At 42.5% G+C, this 19,111-nt stretch overlaps 1 protein-coding gene across 4 annotated transcripts in view; it reads left to right on the top strand.

Moving 5' to 3' along the window:
* ZHX2 (zinc fingers and homeoboxes 2) overlaps positions 1 to 12,560 on the top strand; it is a 225,790-nt gene extending 213,230 nt beyond the window's left edge. For 3 of the 4 annotated variants that reach the window (XM_043977625.1, XM_043977623.1, XM_043977624.1), the window contains one exon: positions 11,171 to 11,307. Coding sequence is in view for 1 of the 4 variants with exons in the window: in XM_043977626.1 (XP_043833561.1) it covers positions 11,171 to 11,289 (119 nt within the window). In the remaining 3 variants the exon portion in view is untranslated. Of the gene's footprint in view, positions 1 to 11,170 lie in introns of all 4 variants that reach the window. The other variant, XM_043977626.1, reaches the window with a different exon arrangement.
* The last annotated feature ends 6,551 nt before the right edge of the window (positions 12,561 to 19,111 follow it).

Raw genomic sequence — 19,111 nt, 5'->3', positions numbered from 1 at the left:
AGTAAGGAGCTCTTTTCACTATAGCACGTTGCCTCTCCCAAGGCAGAACAGAAGATGGTACAAAATACTAGGCAAAGTCTCAGGCAAGAAAGATAATTTCTGACTGTAGCAATCAGGGAGAGCTTCCTGTAAGAAGTGACTTTGGGGCTGGGTGCTACTGTTCTGTGTGCCATGAGGAATGGGAGTCAGTTGTATTATCCTGGAAGGAGCCCTGTCTTTGAAGTCAGAGAACCTGGTTCTAAAGTTGTCAAAAAGCTTTCATCAGAATAGCCCCTGTAGGCAGTCCTGAACGCTAGTATTTTCACCCCCATTCATTCCCTTCCTGACTCTGTTCCTGGTTTCCAGACTTCAAAACCCCTGTTTTTACAACAACTTTCTTCAGCACCTGGAGCCCCCTCACCCCCGGAACATCGAACTATCCCTATTGCCTTCTCACTGTGTCATATCCCTCCATAAGGCCCACCCCCTTCTCCCATGGGTGAATTCCTCCTGGGCCTTCCTTTTTGTAGAGGGCTCATGCTGGCCTTCATGCTCCTCCTGGCCCTGGTCCTTGACTTTAAAACCATGGGGCCATGCCCAGTACCTCCATTTCTACCCCAACTCCTCGTGTTTCAGCTTCCTTTTATGAGTCATCTTCCCCAACCAGAATGTAAACTCCTCAGGGCAGGCTCTGTCTTTCCTTTTGCTTTTGTATCCCCGGCACTTAGTACAATACATGGCACATAGTAATTGGTTAATACAAGCTTGTTTGTTTTGTTTCCTTCCTTCCTTCCCTTCCTCCCTCCATCCTCCCTTCTTTCCTTCCCTCCCCTTTTAATTTCTTTCCTTCCCTTCCCTTTTCCTTCCTTCCCTTCCTCCCTCTGTCCTCCCTTCTTTCCTTCCCTCCCCTTTTCCTTTCTTTCCTTCCCTCCCCTTTTCCTTTCCTTCCTTCCCTCCATCCTTCCTTCCTTCCCTCCTTCCCGCCATCCTTCCTTCCTTCCCTCCTTCCTGCCATCCTTCCTTCTTTCCTTCCTTCCCCCCTCTTTCCTTCCTTCCCTCCATCCTTCCTTCCTTCCCTCTATCCTTCCTTTTCTTCCTTCCTTCCTTCCTTCCTTCCTTCCTTCCTTCCTTCCTTCCTTCCTTCCTTCCCTCTCTCCCTCTTTCCTTCCTTATTTCCTTCCATTTTACACATGAATAAACAGAGGCCTATTGCATTTTAGGAACTTGCCCATGATCACAATACTTCTAAGTGTCTGAAGTGAGGTGTGAATTCAGGAGTCTGAATACCAAGCCCAGTGCCCTTTTCAGTGACTGCTTCTTTGGCTAGAAGCCACAGAAAGAGTGACTCACTAGGAATCTTTAGGAGTAACTTCTAACAGTGGGAGTTGTTCAGAAGTAGAATGGGCTACGAGGTTCCTCCTCATTGGAGTCCTTCAGGCAGAGGCTGTGTGACCATTTATCATTGGTGTTGTTGAGATTCCTGCTCAGATCCAGGTGGTACTAGATGACCTCCAAGGTCCTTTCCAGCTCCGAGGAATGTGTGTGACTGATAATATTCCCTAGACTTGGGCCAGAGGTCAAAATCAAGCTCAGTGGCCCATAGTATGTAGACACCACTCTCTGTTCTTTTTGTAAATGAGAACATTTTTCCTTCTCTAATGCTGTGGAACCTCTCCTATTGTTTGTGATCTTTCAAACAGTAACTCAATGACCTTTGGCGTCTTGAAATATAGTTCATTCAGACCTGTTGAATCAACTCCTCGAGGATAGGTAGAGACCCACTTATCCTGGGTTTTAGCTTCTTTTATTCATTTTTTTTGTACTTTCCAATCCACAGGATCATCTTATCCAAGAAAATAGAAAGGTAATAGCAATAATAATAGCTAACATTACACCATACTCTACATATGTTATTTCATTTGATCCTTACAACAACCCTGGAAAGTAGGTGCAATAACACCTATTAACCCATTTTACAGTTGAAGAAACTTGTCTGGGATCACGAAGCTAATCAGTTTCTGAGGTAGAATTCAAAATCAGTTCTTCCCAATTCCAGGTCCATTACTGTGCCTCAGTGTCTATATAAGGATGTTGTAATTGTCTCATAAGACAGCTAGGTGTTGGTAGCCAGAGTGCCAAACCTGAAGTCAGGGAGACTCATCTTCCTGAATTCAAATCTGGCCTCAGACACCTACGAGCTGTGCAAGTCACTGGGCAAGTCACTTTACCCTGTTGGCCTCAGTTTCCTCATCTGTAAAATGAGCTGGAGAAGGAAATGACAAACCATGACAATCTTTTTTGACAAGAAAACCCCAAATGGGGTCATGAAGAGTCAGACACAACTGAAATAACTGGCAACAACAAAAAGAAATTCTCATCCATGCTAAAAAGATTATCTATGATCCTCTTTTCCCCACATACACACCCATTTTTGTTATCCTTAGTTTTCCTTATCAAGCTCAGCTCATTGGGGGGTGGGGGGGTGGGCAATGAGGGTTAAGTGACTTGCCCAGGGTCACACAGCTAATAAGTATCAAGTGTCTGAAACCAGATTTGAACTCAGGTTCTCCTGAATCTAAGGCTGATGCTTTATCCACTGTGCCATCTAGCTGCCCTCTTGGAGATGTTTTAAAAGGAATTCTCATTCAAAAAATTACAAAGTCTTTGTGAAAGGAATTTCCATTGAGATTGGAGTCAGTGACTTCCGTAGTGGCCGCCATCTTGAATTCAGATCTTTCTGTTTCTTAAGTCTAGGTCTTTGTCCTCCATGTCATAAGGTCTTTCATCTTAAAAAATTTTCTTTTGATCCTAGAAGCAATCCTGTGAGACAAGTGGGACAAGTATTATCCCCATTCTACAGAGATTGAAATTGAGGTAGATAATGATACGGGTAGATCAGTGCCCCAAGTACTCACAGACCTGAGTTCTAGTCCCTGATCCTAACTGACCTTGCACAACTGATTTACAGAACTTCTCTGTGACTCAGTTTCCTTGTCTGTGTAGATAAATAAGGGTGATGAGATGACAGCTGAGGTCCTTTCCACTGTAATTCTATAATCACAACAGTTCTGTAACTGTGAGGTATGTATACATAGACGTGACCCCCACACCAAGTTAAACTAGGGAGACTTGGAAAGAAATGGTATATTTCTCCCTCAAAAAAAAATTGTGGGACGCATTAAAATTTAAACAGTGGTGAATACAGAGATTTCAAAGAACCATGACCCCTCCCTCCATGCCCTCATTTTGTTGACACTTGACAATGCAGAGCTCCTTCTCTCCCTTCCATCCTTACCCATCCCCTTGGGTCATCTCCTTCCTGAAGGTTCTTCCTCACAGCTACAGGTAAGAGAGTGGGCTTGGAGACTGTGCTCTGCTTTCTGGTCTCTCCTCTTCCTGGTGGTATCTGACTTCAGAGACCATCTAAGCAGTTACTGAGAACTTGGAGAAGACCTTCCCTTGTGGCCACATTTGATCCTCAAGTGCCTGGACTCTGATAGCTGCCTTTTAAGCCATCCAACAGGATCCTTTCTGAACAACAGGAGGGATGCTGGGTGAGATGTGTCAGAGGCCTCTGCTCACACACTTGTTTGGATCTCCTGCTTGGAACTCGGGCCTGCTAAGGGGAAAAATCTGACTTGTTCAAGAGTTTGGGTTTGATTTTTATTTTGGAGGTAAGTGTATTTTTGTTTGTTGTTTTTCTTATAACACCCGTTTTCGACGCCTCTGCTCTAGGGACAGGTGCTACTTGTTTAATTCAATTTCCCCTGAATCATTTATTAAAGGGAAGTGAGTCTTACTTTGAAATCTGTGGGTTCTTAGATGCCAATATAATATAAAGAATAGTCTGGGAGGGGAAGTAGCATTGCAGGAGATGGGGGATGGAGACACATAGAGAGCAGTCATAGTGAGAGAAAGGGGAACCTGTCATCTGACTCCCTGCCTTTTTTGCTCTTTCTTGGGGACCCTCTCTCCCATTCAGTCATGACCCATGCCAGCACCTGGGGCAAAGTCCTATTCTCCCTGCCCTAGTTACACCTCTGCATGGGGGGGAAATAAAAGCTGACCAGGGTTAACTAGGTGGCACAGTGGATAGAGCACTGGGCCTGGAGTCAGGCAGGTCTGAGTTTAAATCTGTCCTCAGATGCTTACTAGCTGTGTGACCCTGAGCAAGTCACTTTAACTTCTGTATGCCTCAGTTTCCTCATCTGTAAAATGAGAATAATAATGACACCCATTTTCCAGGGTTGCTATAAGGACCATATGTGATAATAGCAGTAAAGAATTTAGCACATAATAATGGCTATATAAATATTATGTGTGATTATATAATGTTATCAAATATACATATTATTTTCATCATATATTATTATTTAATAAATCATCATGTATTATTAATTTTTAAAAGCTGGATCCCACATTCCCAGTAGCAATGTGACCTTGGGTAATTCGTTTAAACTTTCTATGCCTTTGTTTCCTCATCTACAAAATGGGGATAATAATATTTACACTATCTCCCCAAAAAGACTTGCTACAAGAATCAATGGAAACAATATAATGTAATATAAAGACTCTCAAAATTCAGTTCTGAAAAATAGAAGCTGCTGCTATTGGATAAGGAAAACCAGCTTTTCTTGGGGTTTCTGCCACCTTTCTATCAACCCCATCACAGGCTCTTGCCCAAGCCCAGCCTTCCAGTGTGAGAACAAATGCTCTCTTCTATTGGCATTTGGTAAGAGGCAGCCTCCTTGGGAGCACCTGGCTGCCATTCTCCCAGCCCTTCCAGCCCCCTTGCTCACCTCCCCCAATCCTGTAGTTCCTGACTCATTCATTGTTGCTCCTTTAAGGAAGCTCCCAGAAGAAACACAACCCAAATACTGAAACTCAGGGGCGTAGCTGTTAATGCACTGAATTACCCACAAACATCATCTGTGATTTTTTTGCAAGAGGAAAAAAAAACTCCATTCCAGACATAGTTTCTCCCCTGCCTCCCTTTTGACCTTCTGATCGGGTAAACAGAGAGCCCTTTTCAGCTTCTCTCATTGCTAGTTTGCAGCATGGAAAGATAGTGTTTGTTTCAGACCATGTACAATGAGACAGAAAACCTAAAAGTGTACTCACTTGCCAGATGGAGAGGGGGCCGTGCATTGAGAGACGTCCAGAAAGGGGTTGAGAGAGAGAGAGAGAGAGAGAGAGAGAGAGAGAGAGACTGACTTTTCCAATCAGTTTGCAAAAAAAGATAGATTTCAGGGTGATTTGCTTAGCTGGTGGGCACATGCATATGTGGGGTGTTCAGAAAGGGGCTGGAGAGATGCACATGCAAACACTGAGCAAACTACCTTTTAAACCTCATAATAACTTCCATTTCTGTTGGGCTTTGCCATTGCCTAGTACTTTTTACCAGCCCTGTCTGAAGTTGAATTCTAGATCGAATGTCTCAATCAGAAGAGGCCTTTAGGTTCCTGTAAGTAAATCAGGAATTCGCCACCTGAGGTCCTTGACCTTGTTTTGTATTATTACTTGTTTTTCCCTATTTTGATAACTATATTTCAACGTAATTCGTTTCCTTGGTAATCAATCCTGTGTTTTATCCATTTAAAAGCATTACTCTGACGAGGGGGTCCATAGCCTTCCTCAGACTGATTCCCCAAGGGGGCCAGGACACAAAAAAAGTTTAAGAAACCCTGCCCTAGTTGAATCTCCATGCCTAAACATGAATACCATATGCAATCTGATATTGAAAAGAACCTTTAGATCAGAGAATAGTAACCTTTTTTTTTCCTCCATGTCATGTACCCCTTTGGCAGACTAGGTAAATCCTATTCTTAGAATTGTGTTTTTTAAAGGCCTAAAATAAAATACACAGGATTACAAAGAAAATCAATTATATTGAAGTACAGTTAAAAAATTTTTTTCACAAGTTCACAGATCCTAGAATAAGATACCCCTGCTCTTGGCTGATTTTGTGTATGTATTTGCCAGCCTTGGGATAATTTACTTTCTTCAGCCTATGTGACCTGGCCTCCTCTGGAAACTTAACCCCATTTCATAGTCATGACATTCGCTCAAGTCTTGAAAGTTTGCAAAGATATAGTCCAGCTAAAAAAAAGAAAAAAAGAAACTTAGATTTGGGGACAGCTAGGTGGCACAGGGGATAAAGCACCAGCCCTAGATTCAGGAGGACCTGAGTTCAAATCCGGCCTCAGACACTTGACACTTAGTAGCTGTGTGACCTTGGGCAAGTCACTCAACCCTCATTGCCCTACATATATATATATAGTCCAGCTTCTGATGCCTCATCCTCATACAGAGTGGACTCCTGGATTTTTGTGGGCTGCATCAGTGAAGTGTAAGACCTAACGGGTTCTACCATGCCAGGAAGACCTTTAATTATGTCCCACCCACCCCCACCCAGGTAACAAGTCAGATGCATTTTCCTGAGAGCTAAGTTTAAAAGTAGAGAGGCTCATCATCAGTGGTCTGGCCACCTGATGATGAATTTCGGTAGGATCCATGGCAACATCACGAAACAGAAAAACAGATAATGGCCTTCATCCCTGTATGGCCCTCACTCCATCTCTGAAGTGACAGTGGGATACTGGTGGGGAGATGAGCAGCCAGTGCTAAGAATCATCATTTTTAAACTATCAATAAATTTTAATTTGATTATTTGTATTCCAAACATGAGATCCTTGTCCAACAAGTGGACATATTGCCGGAGGAACTGAGTCATAGCAAGCTTGACCTTCTTGCTATAAATGAAACCCGGAGAAAAAAGGAAATTGCAGTTAATGGATTGCTAATTCACAGGCACCCTGGAGAGGCAAAGAAGAGTCAGCAGAATAGGTTTTCTATGCCTAAAGACTACAAAAGCATTATTTCATTGGATGTGGTCATTAAATATTACAGGATTAAATATAAGTATTTGAAAACAAAAAGACCCCCATGAAAAGAACTGCAGCTCATTCTCCAATAGCAGTTGCTGAAGATAAAGCAATAGAGAAATTCTAGGGAAAACTTGGTAAAATCTTCCAAATCAAACTCAACTTACACTCTGATACTTGGTAACTTCGGTGCAAAGTTAGAAAAAGGTGACGATAGGGGGAAAACGTATTGGAAGAGCTTGGCTCAGGAAGAAGGAATGAAAGCCAATGATTTAGATGCTATGCAGAAGCTGTGTGCCTCTGTATCATGAACAGTTTCTTCAGTAAAATAATTTGGTGCTGCACATAGTGAGCAGTCAGTCAATAGTCACCTACTGTGTACCAGGCACTGTAATGATACTGGGAATACAAAAAGAAGCAAAAGACAGCAGAAACTCACAATCTAATGGGAGATTTTGACACCTTTGATTTACATAGATGGAGGGAACTCCCAAAGAGATGAAATCACACATCCACATTTGAGTATAGAATATCCTACCTTCCAAAGGTTGTCCAGACTCCTTTTGCAAGACACTGATGTCTTGGTCCAATGGAAGGAACCCTTGTTCTGGAGTCAGGGGACTTGGCTTCGGAGTTGTGTTCCTCCATCCCCACCCCTGTCGCTTAGGACCTGCCAGAACTTGGGCAAATCTAACCTCCCTGGGCCTCATTTTCTTCATCTGTGAGATAACAACCTCTTAGGACCCACCAGCTCTAGATTTAGGGTGCTTTGAGAGAGATCATCCATTTTAGAGGCATCTCAGTGGCCCCAGTGGATAGAGCACTGGGCTTGGAGTCAGGAAGACTCTTCCTGAGTTCAAATCTGGCCTCAGACACTTACTAGCTGTGTGACCCTGGGTAAGTCACTTCACCCTGTTTGCCTCTGTTTCCCAATCTGTCAAATGATCTGGAGAAGGCAATGGCAAATCACTTCAGTATCTTTGCCAAGAAAACTCCAAACAGGGGTCAGAGAGTCGGAAACAACTGAAATGACTAAACAACAACAAATATTATTACGTGGCTTTCTAAGTCAATATGCAGTATTGCCCATTTCTCTTTGCATTGTACACATCTGATCTACAACACTTTAAAACCTAGAGTTATCCAGCCTCCACTTAAAGCCTTTTCTCTTTCGGTCATAGCTAATTCACTACTTTCCAAGGCATATCATTCTACTTTGGGACAAATTTGTTAGGAAATTTTTCTTTACCAAAACCTTCCCCAGACTCTACTTCGTTTAATTTGTACAACCACCTTGTAAAGTAGGAAGCGCAAACAGTATTCTCATTTTACAGATGAGGAAACTGAGTTACAGAGGAGTAAAGGTCACCCCTCGCTAGTCAGGGCTCAATCCCAAGTCTAGCGCTAAATCCATTGCTCTTGGCATTATACCACACCTTCTTTCTCCAGTGTTGTACTTTGAATTGGCCATTTCCTGACTAGAGATACTTTAATGAATGGACTCATTTTGGGGCTAAATAGAATGGGATAGAATGACTCTAGAGGCTAGAACGCAGCATGCTAAGCTAGTTTGGCTGCTGTAGGAGCTTCAGAAAATAGCACAGGTTATTTTTACCTACACAGATAATGTACCCTGCAGACCCTCTTTTGCTAATAATGCACCATATGTGAACACTCTCTGTCAACTGGACAGTTTTGCAAACATTCCTGATACAATATCAGGTAAAATTATTTCTCACACTTAGTCACCAGCCTGATCTGTGAGACACTTCGAAATAATTTTCAATTAACCTCTAATACAGGAAGCCACAAATAGGACCTAATAAAAACTAACCATCTCTACAATATCCCTCAATCGACTTTGTTTTTCTTTTATCAATGCCTTTTGTTGATTGTACCACAGTCCCATAAAGTCTTCCCTTCCAACAATGGCCGGCAAGTAAGCTAAACTTAACACTTAGCATATGCAACATTCTGAACCCATAGTCTACCATCTTTCCACAGATAAGACAGAAATGTGTTGTATCTTCTGTTCTTTGGAACCAAAACTGGATCTTGCGTGGAATCCAATTTCTGATGTCTTTCATTTTCATTTTGGTAGCTGCAATGGCTTTTGTTCTGTTGGTTGTTTCCTTTGTTCCACATACAGCCATTTGGGTCATCCCCATATTTCTCTGAAATCCTCCTGTATTGTTTCTTGGGGGGGGGGGGATTTCAGAGTTAAGTGATTTGCCCAGGGTCTCACAGCTAGTAAGTTTCTGAGGTTGGATTCGAACTCAAGTCATTCTGACTCCAGAACCAGTGCTCTATCTGCTATGCCTCCTAGCTCTCCCTTGTGTCATTTCTTATGGTGTAATAATAGCCTGTTAAATTCTTAAACCACAATTTTTTCAACTATTCCTCAAACAAAAAAGTACACACTTTGTATCTAGTTTTTTGCTGCCACAAAAAGTGCAGCTGTAATTCTTGCTAGATATGGGACTCTTTGTCTTTGACCTCCTTGAAATACATGCCCAAGAATTGTATCACTAGATCAAAGTGTGTCTAATAATAACTAGCATTTATATAGTTCATTAAAGTTTGTAAACCTTAACTGTAACACCCGACATATGTTTGATCCTCAAAACTACCCAGCAAGATAGGTGCTTTTATCATCCCCATTTTCTAGATGAGGAAACTGCTAGTAAGTATCTGAAAGAGGATTTGAACTCAGGTCTTCCTAATTCTATGTCCAAGACTGTATCCACTAGGCCACCTCTCTGAGATGTAAACAGTTCAGTGACCTTTCTTTAAAATGCCACAGTCTTTTCCAGAACTGTTGGGCTGACTTAAGAGTTTCACCAACAGTATACTGATGTGCCTGTCTTCCCACAGCCCCTCCAGCACTGTTTCCATCTTTTATTATCTTTGCCAAACACTAGCCTCCTTTAAGTGAATAATGTCCACTCCTTTGGTCCTTACTCTAAATCCTCTTTTTAGCTATTTGTCCTAGCTCTGCTGGAAGTGAACTCTGGATTCTATAATTGTTAAAAATCACCCAACAAAAAATGGGTATTAGCCACTGAATGTAATTCACTAAATATTTAAGTGTCTGCTTTGGGCAACTTACTAGGGATATGAAGTTGAAATACAACCTAATGCAACAAACATTAAATACCACTGTATGCAATTATAAAGTTTAGATGTGATTTTTAAAGTTTTTTGTAGAGGTATATAACGCCACAAATAGCCATTATACAATATTAAACGATAAGTGTATTAGTTTCTAAAAAAAAACCCAAAACAGCCACACAAGGGGGAAGGAAGAAAGACAACAAGCATTTATTAAGCACCTGCTGTATGCCAGACACTGTGCTAAGTATTCTATAAATGTCATCTTATTTGGTCCTTACAATAACCTTGAGAGGTAGATGCTAATATTTTCCCCATTTTACAGTTGAAGAAAGTAAGAGAGACAAAGGCCATGACTTGCCCAGGGTCACACAGCCAGTAAGGCCAGATTTGAACTTGGTTCTTCCTGACTCTGGCCCAGTACTGTGTATCCTCTAGCTGTCAGATTCTATTGATTCCCTTAATTAAGTAACTTCACCTCTCTGGGATTCATTTTCTTCATCCCTAAAATGAATGACTTGGCTTAGATAACCTCTAAGGGCTCTTTAAACTGTTAGATCTATGATCCTGATTTAAGATCATTTTGACATCCAGGCTCTGCATTCCCAACCATTTCAGATGTATCTGACACTTACTGTGACCCTGTTTGGGAGTTTTCTTGACAAAGGTGCTAAAGTGGTTTGCCATTTCCTTCTCTGGATCATTTTACAGATGTGGAAACTGAGGCAAACAGGGTGAAGTGACTTGCCCAGGATCACACAGCTAGTAAGTGTCTGAGGCCAGATTTAAACTCAGAAAGACGAGTCTTCCTGACTCCAGGCCTGGTTATCCACTGTGCCACCTAGCTCCCCACTATTATTGTTAGAGCTATCCAAAAGTGGAATGACTTGCCCTGGGAATTCGTGAGTTTTCCTTCCCTCTGTAGAAATCTTCAAGTGAAAGCTGGATTAGTGGGCAATGTCTTAGAAAGGATGTATGTTCGAGTACAGATTGGTCCAGATGGTCTCTGAGGTCCCTTCCAAACTCTGACACTATGAAAAGTCTTTGAATACTGTTTTGTTTTTCCTGTTCCTGAGAAGAATCTTTAAGGGATCCAGCTTGGAAGATCAGCAAAGACACTTTCATAGCTCACTTCCCAGTGAATGATGGGCATCTCACTGATAACTTTCTCCTTGTGTTTTGTGTTTCCCTTTCAGAGAAACCAGTCAAACCTACGATCCCAATTGTTAGTGGGGCTCTCTCTGTGACAAGAGCAGAGAACTTCACTCTTCCTGCCTTTGGACAAGATCACCAAGGACCACTGACTCCAAGTTGAGCTGCTCTGGGGTCTGCCTGTCCATGGGCTCTACCCCCAAGGAGCACTCATCATCGGATGGAATTGTTCATAGTGCCAAAGTCCTACTACTGCATTTTCAAAGGGTCCTTGTAAATAGATTGCTCCTCCCTTCCCCCACCCCCTACTTATGCCCCCAACCTCTTGCGATACTGGAATTGATTTGTACAACGTGGCCATTTTGTTACCTTTTTAAATCGGCTTGAGTTGCTTTTACAGATCATACGCTTGCAAGGTTTTTTGGGGGAGGCTGGTAATGTGTGTTTTGTTTTATTTTTTGCTTTTTTCCTCTTTTTTTCTTGGTTTTTGTTTTTTAGAATTAGCAACCACTATATCTGCATCTGGGTTTTGGAGGGATTCTCATGATTTTGTTTCATTTTTTAGACCTAGTATGGAATAGGGTGGGCAGATTTTCCAATGGGGTGTGCAGAGAAATCTCCTTTAGTTTACCCCAGAGGTGGCTTATAATCAGAGCAGCCTCAAACCCAGTCCTTAGCCCCCTTTCCTTCCCAGCTGTTTGCATGGGATTCCCTGCTGTAAGCTCTCCATAGAAGGCTTTCTGCACTGCTGGGAGCGGGGGCTGATTGCCTAACTACTGTATGTCCCCAGCCACGCTCTTGCCTCAGCGACCATCCCAAGAGCTGCATGGCATGCACCTGTCCTTTTTAAGCACCTTTTTATATAAAAAGAGGAAGGGCTCCAGTGTTTCTTAGGATTTTTTTTACTAAGATGGAATTCATCAAATCTGATTGGTACCAAAATGAACTGGAAGAAGGGCTCTGATGGTTTTTAGGAATTTTTTTTCAAAGATGGAATTCATTATACCTGGATGATACCAAGATGAAATGGAAGAAAAATCTCCATTGTTTTTTAGGAATTTTTTTTCTAAGATGGAATTTATACCTGGATGGTACCAAGATGAACTGTTTGGGGTCTTGTTTTTTTTTCTTAACTGCCTTTTTGTGGGTGTGATAATTGACAAGATCTCTGTATAAGCCTTCACCGTTTATTATTCTTTTTTTTTTAAGCAATTTTAGATCCCTGAGTGCACTTTTTTCAAATGCCCCTAACTTGGAAAAATAAGATGAAAGATATCTGATGTAAATGTTGCAATATGAATAGTTGTGTTGGCAAACTTCCCCCCGACCCCCACCCCCTACTTCAGCACACCGCACAAATCAGACCGTCTAGGGAGTGTGGATAAAACCAACTTTTATAACTTGTTGCTCATTTGTTGTAACTCAATAAAACAAAGACTAAACATTTTTATAACCTTTTCCTCTGCTGCTTTTCTTTATTTTATTCTCTTACAGTAGGGTCCCTTAGAATAGGGGCTTGGTTGTTTTCTCCCCCACTGGACCATGCTAGCTAAGTTCAAAGGTGACCATAACCAGACTGGCCACAAAGAGAGATGGACATTATGGCCAGAGTGACTCTTGAAGGCAGGGCAAGCGAGTCATAACTGTTGGGGTCTCTCTGAGTCTTATGATGAATTCGTAGGGAGGGACTGGGGGGGACAGGGACATAGTAGTTATCTTCAGGTACTTAAAAGGCCACATAGAAGTATTAGACTAGTTAAATTTGGCCCCCAGGTCAGAATTAGGAGTAATGGATAGAAGTTACAAGGAGGTAGATTTGGCCTTGAGGTCGGGAAAAAAAAATCCCAGCCCAAAGTAGAATGGGCCACCTCTAGAAATAAAAGGCTCCCAATAATTTGATGTCTTTAGGCAAGAGCTGAATAGGTCCACTTGTATGCTATAGGGTTTTTTTGTTTTCTTTTTAAAGACTGGGTCTCCCTATTTTGCCCAGACAGGAAATACAGGGACCACCCAGAGGCCTTGATCCTACTATTGAACAGCTCAGAAGTTTTCATGAACTCCCTTTTTTCTGACCTGGGCTAGTTGGTTCTTCCTTAGGCATACTCATGCCTTCCCTGTCCTACCCCTCATTCCACAGGGCTCATGGGATTGTTGCCAAATTTAGTTCAGACACTTGACTGACTTAGCCTCTGTTTCTCAGAACTCCCAAAGCCCCCATCAGCCTCATGTGCCACCATGTTGGGTTCTTTCTCTATATGGGTTGGTAGAGAGGATTTCTAAGGTCTCTCTGGAAACTGCAATTTTATTCAAATATTTCTTAAAATTTTAAGTTTCATAGAATATTTCCATATCACTTATTTTCCTTAGGGGCCATAATAAGGGATAGGGATTGGACCTGTCATTTCATTGGTATAGGCAAATAATTCCCTCTACCAATCCAAGTGGGGACCTACTTTGTAACCAAATCCCCTGAAGTAGAGACCCCTAGGGTCACACGGCCAGCAAAAGACTTGAACCCAGGTCTTCTTAGTGCCAAGCCTGGCTCTTTATACACTGCACTAGACACCCCTAGAGGTGTCAAATATTTGGCCTACAACACTGGTGTGGGGCTGAACCAGATTGAGATGCAGTTGGGAAACATTTAACTAAATGAATAAAAATACAATGAAGCAAAGATAGTGTTGTTCATTCATGTCTGACTCTTTGTGACACCATTTGGGGTTTTCTTGGCAAAAACACTGGAGTGGTCTGCCACTCCCTTCTCCAGCTCTTTTTACATATAAGCAAACTGAGGCAAACAGAGTTAAATTACTTTCCTTGTTTGTGCAACTCTGCCTCACTTAGATCCAATTCATGAACAAGTCCAGACATCACCCCATGATGTCATTGGTCCTCTTTAAAAAGGAAGGATGAACAACACAAGAGTCATACAGCCGGTAAGTGTCTGCGGCCAGATTTGAACTCGGGAAGATGACTTCACGCACAGTACTCTCTCTCCACTGAACCACCTAGCTGCCCCTAAGCATAAATGCTACATTTTGAAACTAAGTCACTATGGGCCCCACTGGGATCTTTATGTAGACCCCATTTCTATTTGAGTTGGATACCACTACAGTGCACCATACTTGCTTGTCTTCAAATTTTTGAAGGGCTACCAGATTAGGAGAGGGTGTCAACTTGTTTTGCTTGGCCTCAGAGCAGAACTTGGAGCAATCAATCAGCAAGCATTTATTAAATACCTACTTTGTGAGGCAGTAGATAGAGCATGGGCTCTGGAGTCAGGAGGGTCCAAGTTTGAATCTTACTTGAGACAGTAGTTGTGTGACCCTGGACAAGTCACTTAACCCTGATTGCCTCCTGCCCCCCCAAAAAATAAATACCTACTATGTGCCAGGCACTGTACTGAGCTCTTGAGATACAAAGACAAAAATCCCTACCCTTAAAAGCAGAGATTAGCACCGGCCCTGGATTCAGGAGGATCTGACTTCAAATCCGACCTCAGACACTTAACAATTACTAGCTGTGTGACCCTGGGCAAGTCACTTAACCACAATTCTCACACACACACACACACACACACACACACACACACACACACACACACAAAGCAGAGATTACAGAGAAGTAGATAGTAGATCATGGCTTGTTATAAGGGAAAACTTCTGAATAATTAGAAGTGGAGTGGATAGAGGGTTCACTGGAGATCCTGAAGTGGGGGGGATGTGACCACTTGTCAAGTACACTGGAGAAGAGTGCTATTCAGACATAGAGTGGAATAGCGCCCTCACTGGGGTCCCTTCCAGCTCTTCATCCTATAAGAACCTGAAGGGTTCAGGTGCAGGGGAAGGGGTCAAGTCCATGAATACCTATCATTTGAAAGAGGGATTCACTTTGACTTCCTACTTGCCCCACAAAGGACAGAACTAGGAATACTGGGGGAAGAGGGAGGGAATTAAAATGAAACAGATTCATGATGGATACAAGGGGAAACTTGCTTAAAAAGTAGAGCTTTTGGGGGGCAGCTAGATGGCGCAGTGCATAGAGCACCAGCCCCCTGGAGTCAGGAGTACCTGAGTTCAAATCCAGCCTCAGACACTTAACACTTACTAGCTGTGTGACCCTGGGCAAGTCACTTAACCCCAATTGCCTCACTTAAAAAAAAAAAAAGTAGAGCTTTTCAAAAATTGAATGGAATGCTTTGGGAAGTAGGATCATAGAACTAGAAGGGATCTCAGAGATATAATTAATAATAAAATAATAATGGTAATTAGCATTTGTATAGCTCTTTTAGATTTTCAAAGCATTTTACAAAGATTTCATCCTAACAACAACCCTGGGAGGTGGATGCTGTTATTATCTTCATTTTATAGATGATGAGGAGACTGAGGCAGATAGGTTAAGTGACCTGTCCAGGGTCACACAGCTAGCAAGGCTATATCTGATCTTAGATCCTCCCTACTGCAGTTCTAGCACTTGATTCACTGATCGATCTGATTTAGCCCCATCATTTTGCAGATGAGGAAACTGAGGAAGCCCAGGGAAGTTGGGTCTCACTCAAGGTCATACATCATACCAGAGGCAGCATTTAACCCAGGTCCTCTGACTTCAGAGGTAATGAACTTTCCACTGTGTGTTCCCTGTCAACAAGTTTTTAAAGGGGGACCTTATAAAGATTTATTGGGAAAATTGTCCCTTTTTCAGGCATAGGTTAACATAGATGGCCTCTGGGGTTCCTTCCAGCCTACTTCCTGGTATTTTTGTGAGTTTCCCACAATGATGGGTATGGCTGGAAGCAGGATCCATGGTCTTAAGGCCATTGCTATTCCCGAACTCTCTCCACTGGGGCCAAAGGGGAGGGGGCGGTCAATGGCAATGGCATGACTTTGTCTGGCATATGTCAGGTTTAACCTGTTTGGTTCAGGTTGTAGACACTTGTTTTTTATCAAATAGGCTCTGCTCATTCTGCAAGGAAAGATAGGGAGGAGTCTTACCATCCTCTCAATAATAATAAGAAGAATGAGGAGGAGAAGAAGAAGATGATGATGATGGAGACTGAGGAGAAGAAAAGAAGAAGATGAGACCAAGGAGGAGGAGAAAAGGAGAAGAGAAGAAGAAAAAGAGAAGATGATGATGATGGAGACTGAGGAGAAGATGAGACCAAGGAGGAGGAGAAAAGGAGAGAGAAGATGGACGATTGATGATGATGGAGACTGAAGAGAAGAAAAGAAGAAGATGAAACTGAGGAAGAGAAAAGGAGAAGAGAAGAAGATGATGATGGAGACTGAGGAGAAGAGGAAGATGATGATGATGGAGGCTGAAGAGAAGTAAAGATGATGATGGGGATTGAGGAGAAGAAAAGAAGATGAAACTGAGGAAGAGAAAAGGAGAAGAAGAAGATGATGATGATGATGATGATGATGATGGAGGCTGAAGAGAAGAAAAGATGATGATGATGGGGATTGAGAAGAGAAGAAGAAGATGATGATGGAGACTGAGGAGACAGAAGATGAATGTGGTGGTGGTGGTGATGATGATGAAGAAGGAGACTGAGGAGAAGATGAGACTGAGGAGGAGAAGAAGAAAAAGAAGAAGAAGAATTATCTTTCATAGAATCTTAGAAATGGAAGGTTCCTTAGAGATGAGTGCTCACCTAGTCCTGGTCCCCCACAATTCAAAGGGGATGAAACAGAGGTTAAGTGACTGCTCAGACTATGGATCCTGCCAGGCCTCCTGATTCCTAGTATGCTATTTGTACCACTTTACAGCTGCTTCTTAACTAGTCATGCAAAACTAGGCTCCTTCATAAGATGAGAGATTTAGAGTCAGACAGAGCTTCAAAGGCTACTGTAGTCCAACTCATTTTACAAATGAGAAAGCCAAGGTTAAGCAGCTTGCCCAAAGTCACAGAGGTAGTATAAGGGTCAGAGGTAAAATTTGAACCCAAATCCTCTGACTCCAAGAGTCACAGCTCTTTTCCATAGCATTTTCATTGATTTTCATACAACATACACACAGAAGAGCATACACACAAGCACACAAGACAGTTCTGTTTTTGCCTACATGACGAGTCATCAAGAATTGAATTAGGAGTGAGATGTTGCAGAGACAGTCTGGATACCAAGGTTATTTTGAGAGTCTAAAGTTTTCTAAGAGATGCACACTGCCGAGGAAAAGTAAATAAGAGCCCCAGTATCTTAAACCATTGGTGTGGTATGAGACAAGGTGAACTCAGCAAGAGAGACCTGGGTTCCAGTACTGCCCCCTCCAGTTACCAGCTATGTGACCTTAGCTGTGTCTCTGGGTCTCATTTACTTTATCTGAAAGTGGAGAGGGTAATTGTTTGGCTTTCCCTGAAGTCACATATCCAGATCAGATCTTAAGACCCTCCTAACTCTAAGATCATTAATCTTTCATACCATGCAAGTCAACCTTTCATTTACTCAAATTCAGTAAGCATTTATTAAATACTTGCTGTGTGCAGATCATCCTACTGATTCATAACTGTCCTCATTGGGTAGGGACCATATCTGATCTACATTAATCAGCTCAATCCTTAGGGTGTGGTTTATTGGCAAGAGCACTGGCTCTAGAGTCATAAGGACCATTAGATTGTAAGTTCCTTGAGGGCAAGGACTGTCTATATTTCCAGTTCTTAGCACAGTGTCTGACACATAGTAGATACTTAATAAATGTTGATGGATTGAGTTCAAATCCCACTTCTGACATACTACCTATGTGGCCTTGGGCAAGTAACTTCCCCTTCCCAGCCACAGTTTCCTCATTTGTAAAATGAGAGAGTTGGACTAGATGACCTAATATTTTTTCCAGCTTTAAATCCTGTGATCTGAGTTAGTTAAAAGAGCTTTCTCCTCCTCCCACACACCTTTTTTTTTTTTAAGCATAACACATTATCAGGGAATTCATTTAGGTACAGAAATTAGTCAGAAGACAGATGTTACCATAAAGTTCTCCCTTTGGTTTTGTGGAACAGTTGCTACCGTCTCACACACCGTCTTGCTTGAAGAAATCGTTTAAATTGCCTTCGAGAGAAGCACCATGAAGAGGTGGGGGGCGGAGCGGGGGTAGGGAGAGGGTGCAGGGAGGATGAGAAGGCAGAAGGCCTGTAAATGCTGCCTTCTGCCAAAGAAGCCACTAGCAGGGCTGGAGCTGGGTTTGACGCTCATTACTAGTCCCCAGAAGGAAGAGAAACAGCATGGAAGTGCTGAGCGGCTTCCACGATGCAGATGTTGGGATCAATTCACCGGGAAGGAACCAAGAACTGAGCAGGAGCCCACAAAACAATTCAATGCAACGGAAAAATTAAGGTTGGAGTAGCGCGGAGGGGCAGGTTGTTAGCATTTCCTTCCAGTCAAAACCCGGTTATTATCTCCAGAGAACTGGGGTTTTTCCTCCCCCTATTTCCCCTCCCCATATGTGAGAATCACTCCCCCCTACGCCCCCCCCCACACACATCTCCGAATCCTAGAATTGAGGGCTGGACTTGAAACAACCCAAGGCGCGGGAGAGAAATCAACACAGGACAAAAATATGAACAATATCACCAAGCAGTACCCGACGATTTGCTCAGTGAAGAGCAGGAACCCACTTGATCCTGCTATCCAATATAGGGCAGACCCTGGTCACTAAAGAAACAGGCAGCGAGGCTCAGTAGGTGGAGCATTAGACATAAAGTCCAAAAACCTGGGTTCAAATCCCATCTTAGCTACTTAATACCTGTGTGACCAGTTGCAGGAGGGTGCTGGAGCCAGCTCCTACCAGCTGGAGGAAATTATTCAGTTTTCAGTGTGACCTATCTACACTCCCTGTGTAAATCACTACAATTTGAGCTTGATTTTTACTGTTTTCTCGATTGTCTAGATTTTAGGAAGTGATAGAGAAAAATCTTAATAATATAGATTAAATTTAAAAGGCTATGGGGCAGGGGGCAGCTAGGTGGCGCGGTGGATAAAGCACCGGCCCTGAAT

This window comes from Dromiciops gliroides, chromosome 1 (assembly GCF_019393635.1).
Source record: "Dromiciops gliroides isolate mDroGli1 chromosome 1, mDroGli1.pri, whole genome shotgun sequence".
NCBI lineage: Eukaryota > Metazoa > Chordata > Mammalia > Microbiotheria > Microbiotheriidae > Dromiciops > Dromiciops gliroides.
This window is presented reverse-complemented; position numbering and strand designations above follow the sequence as displayed.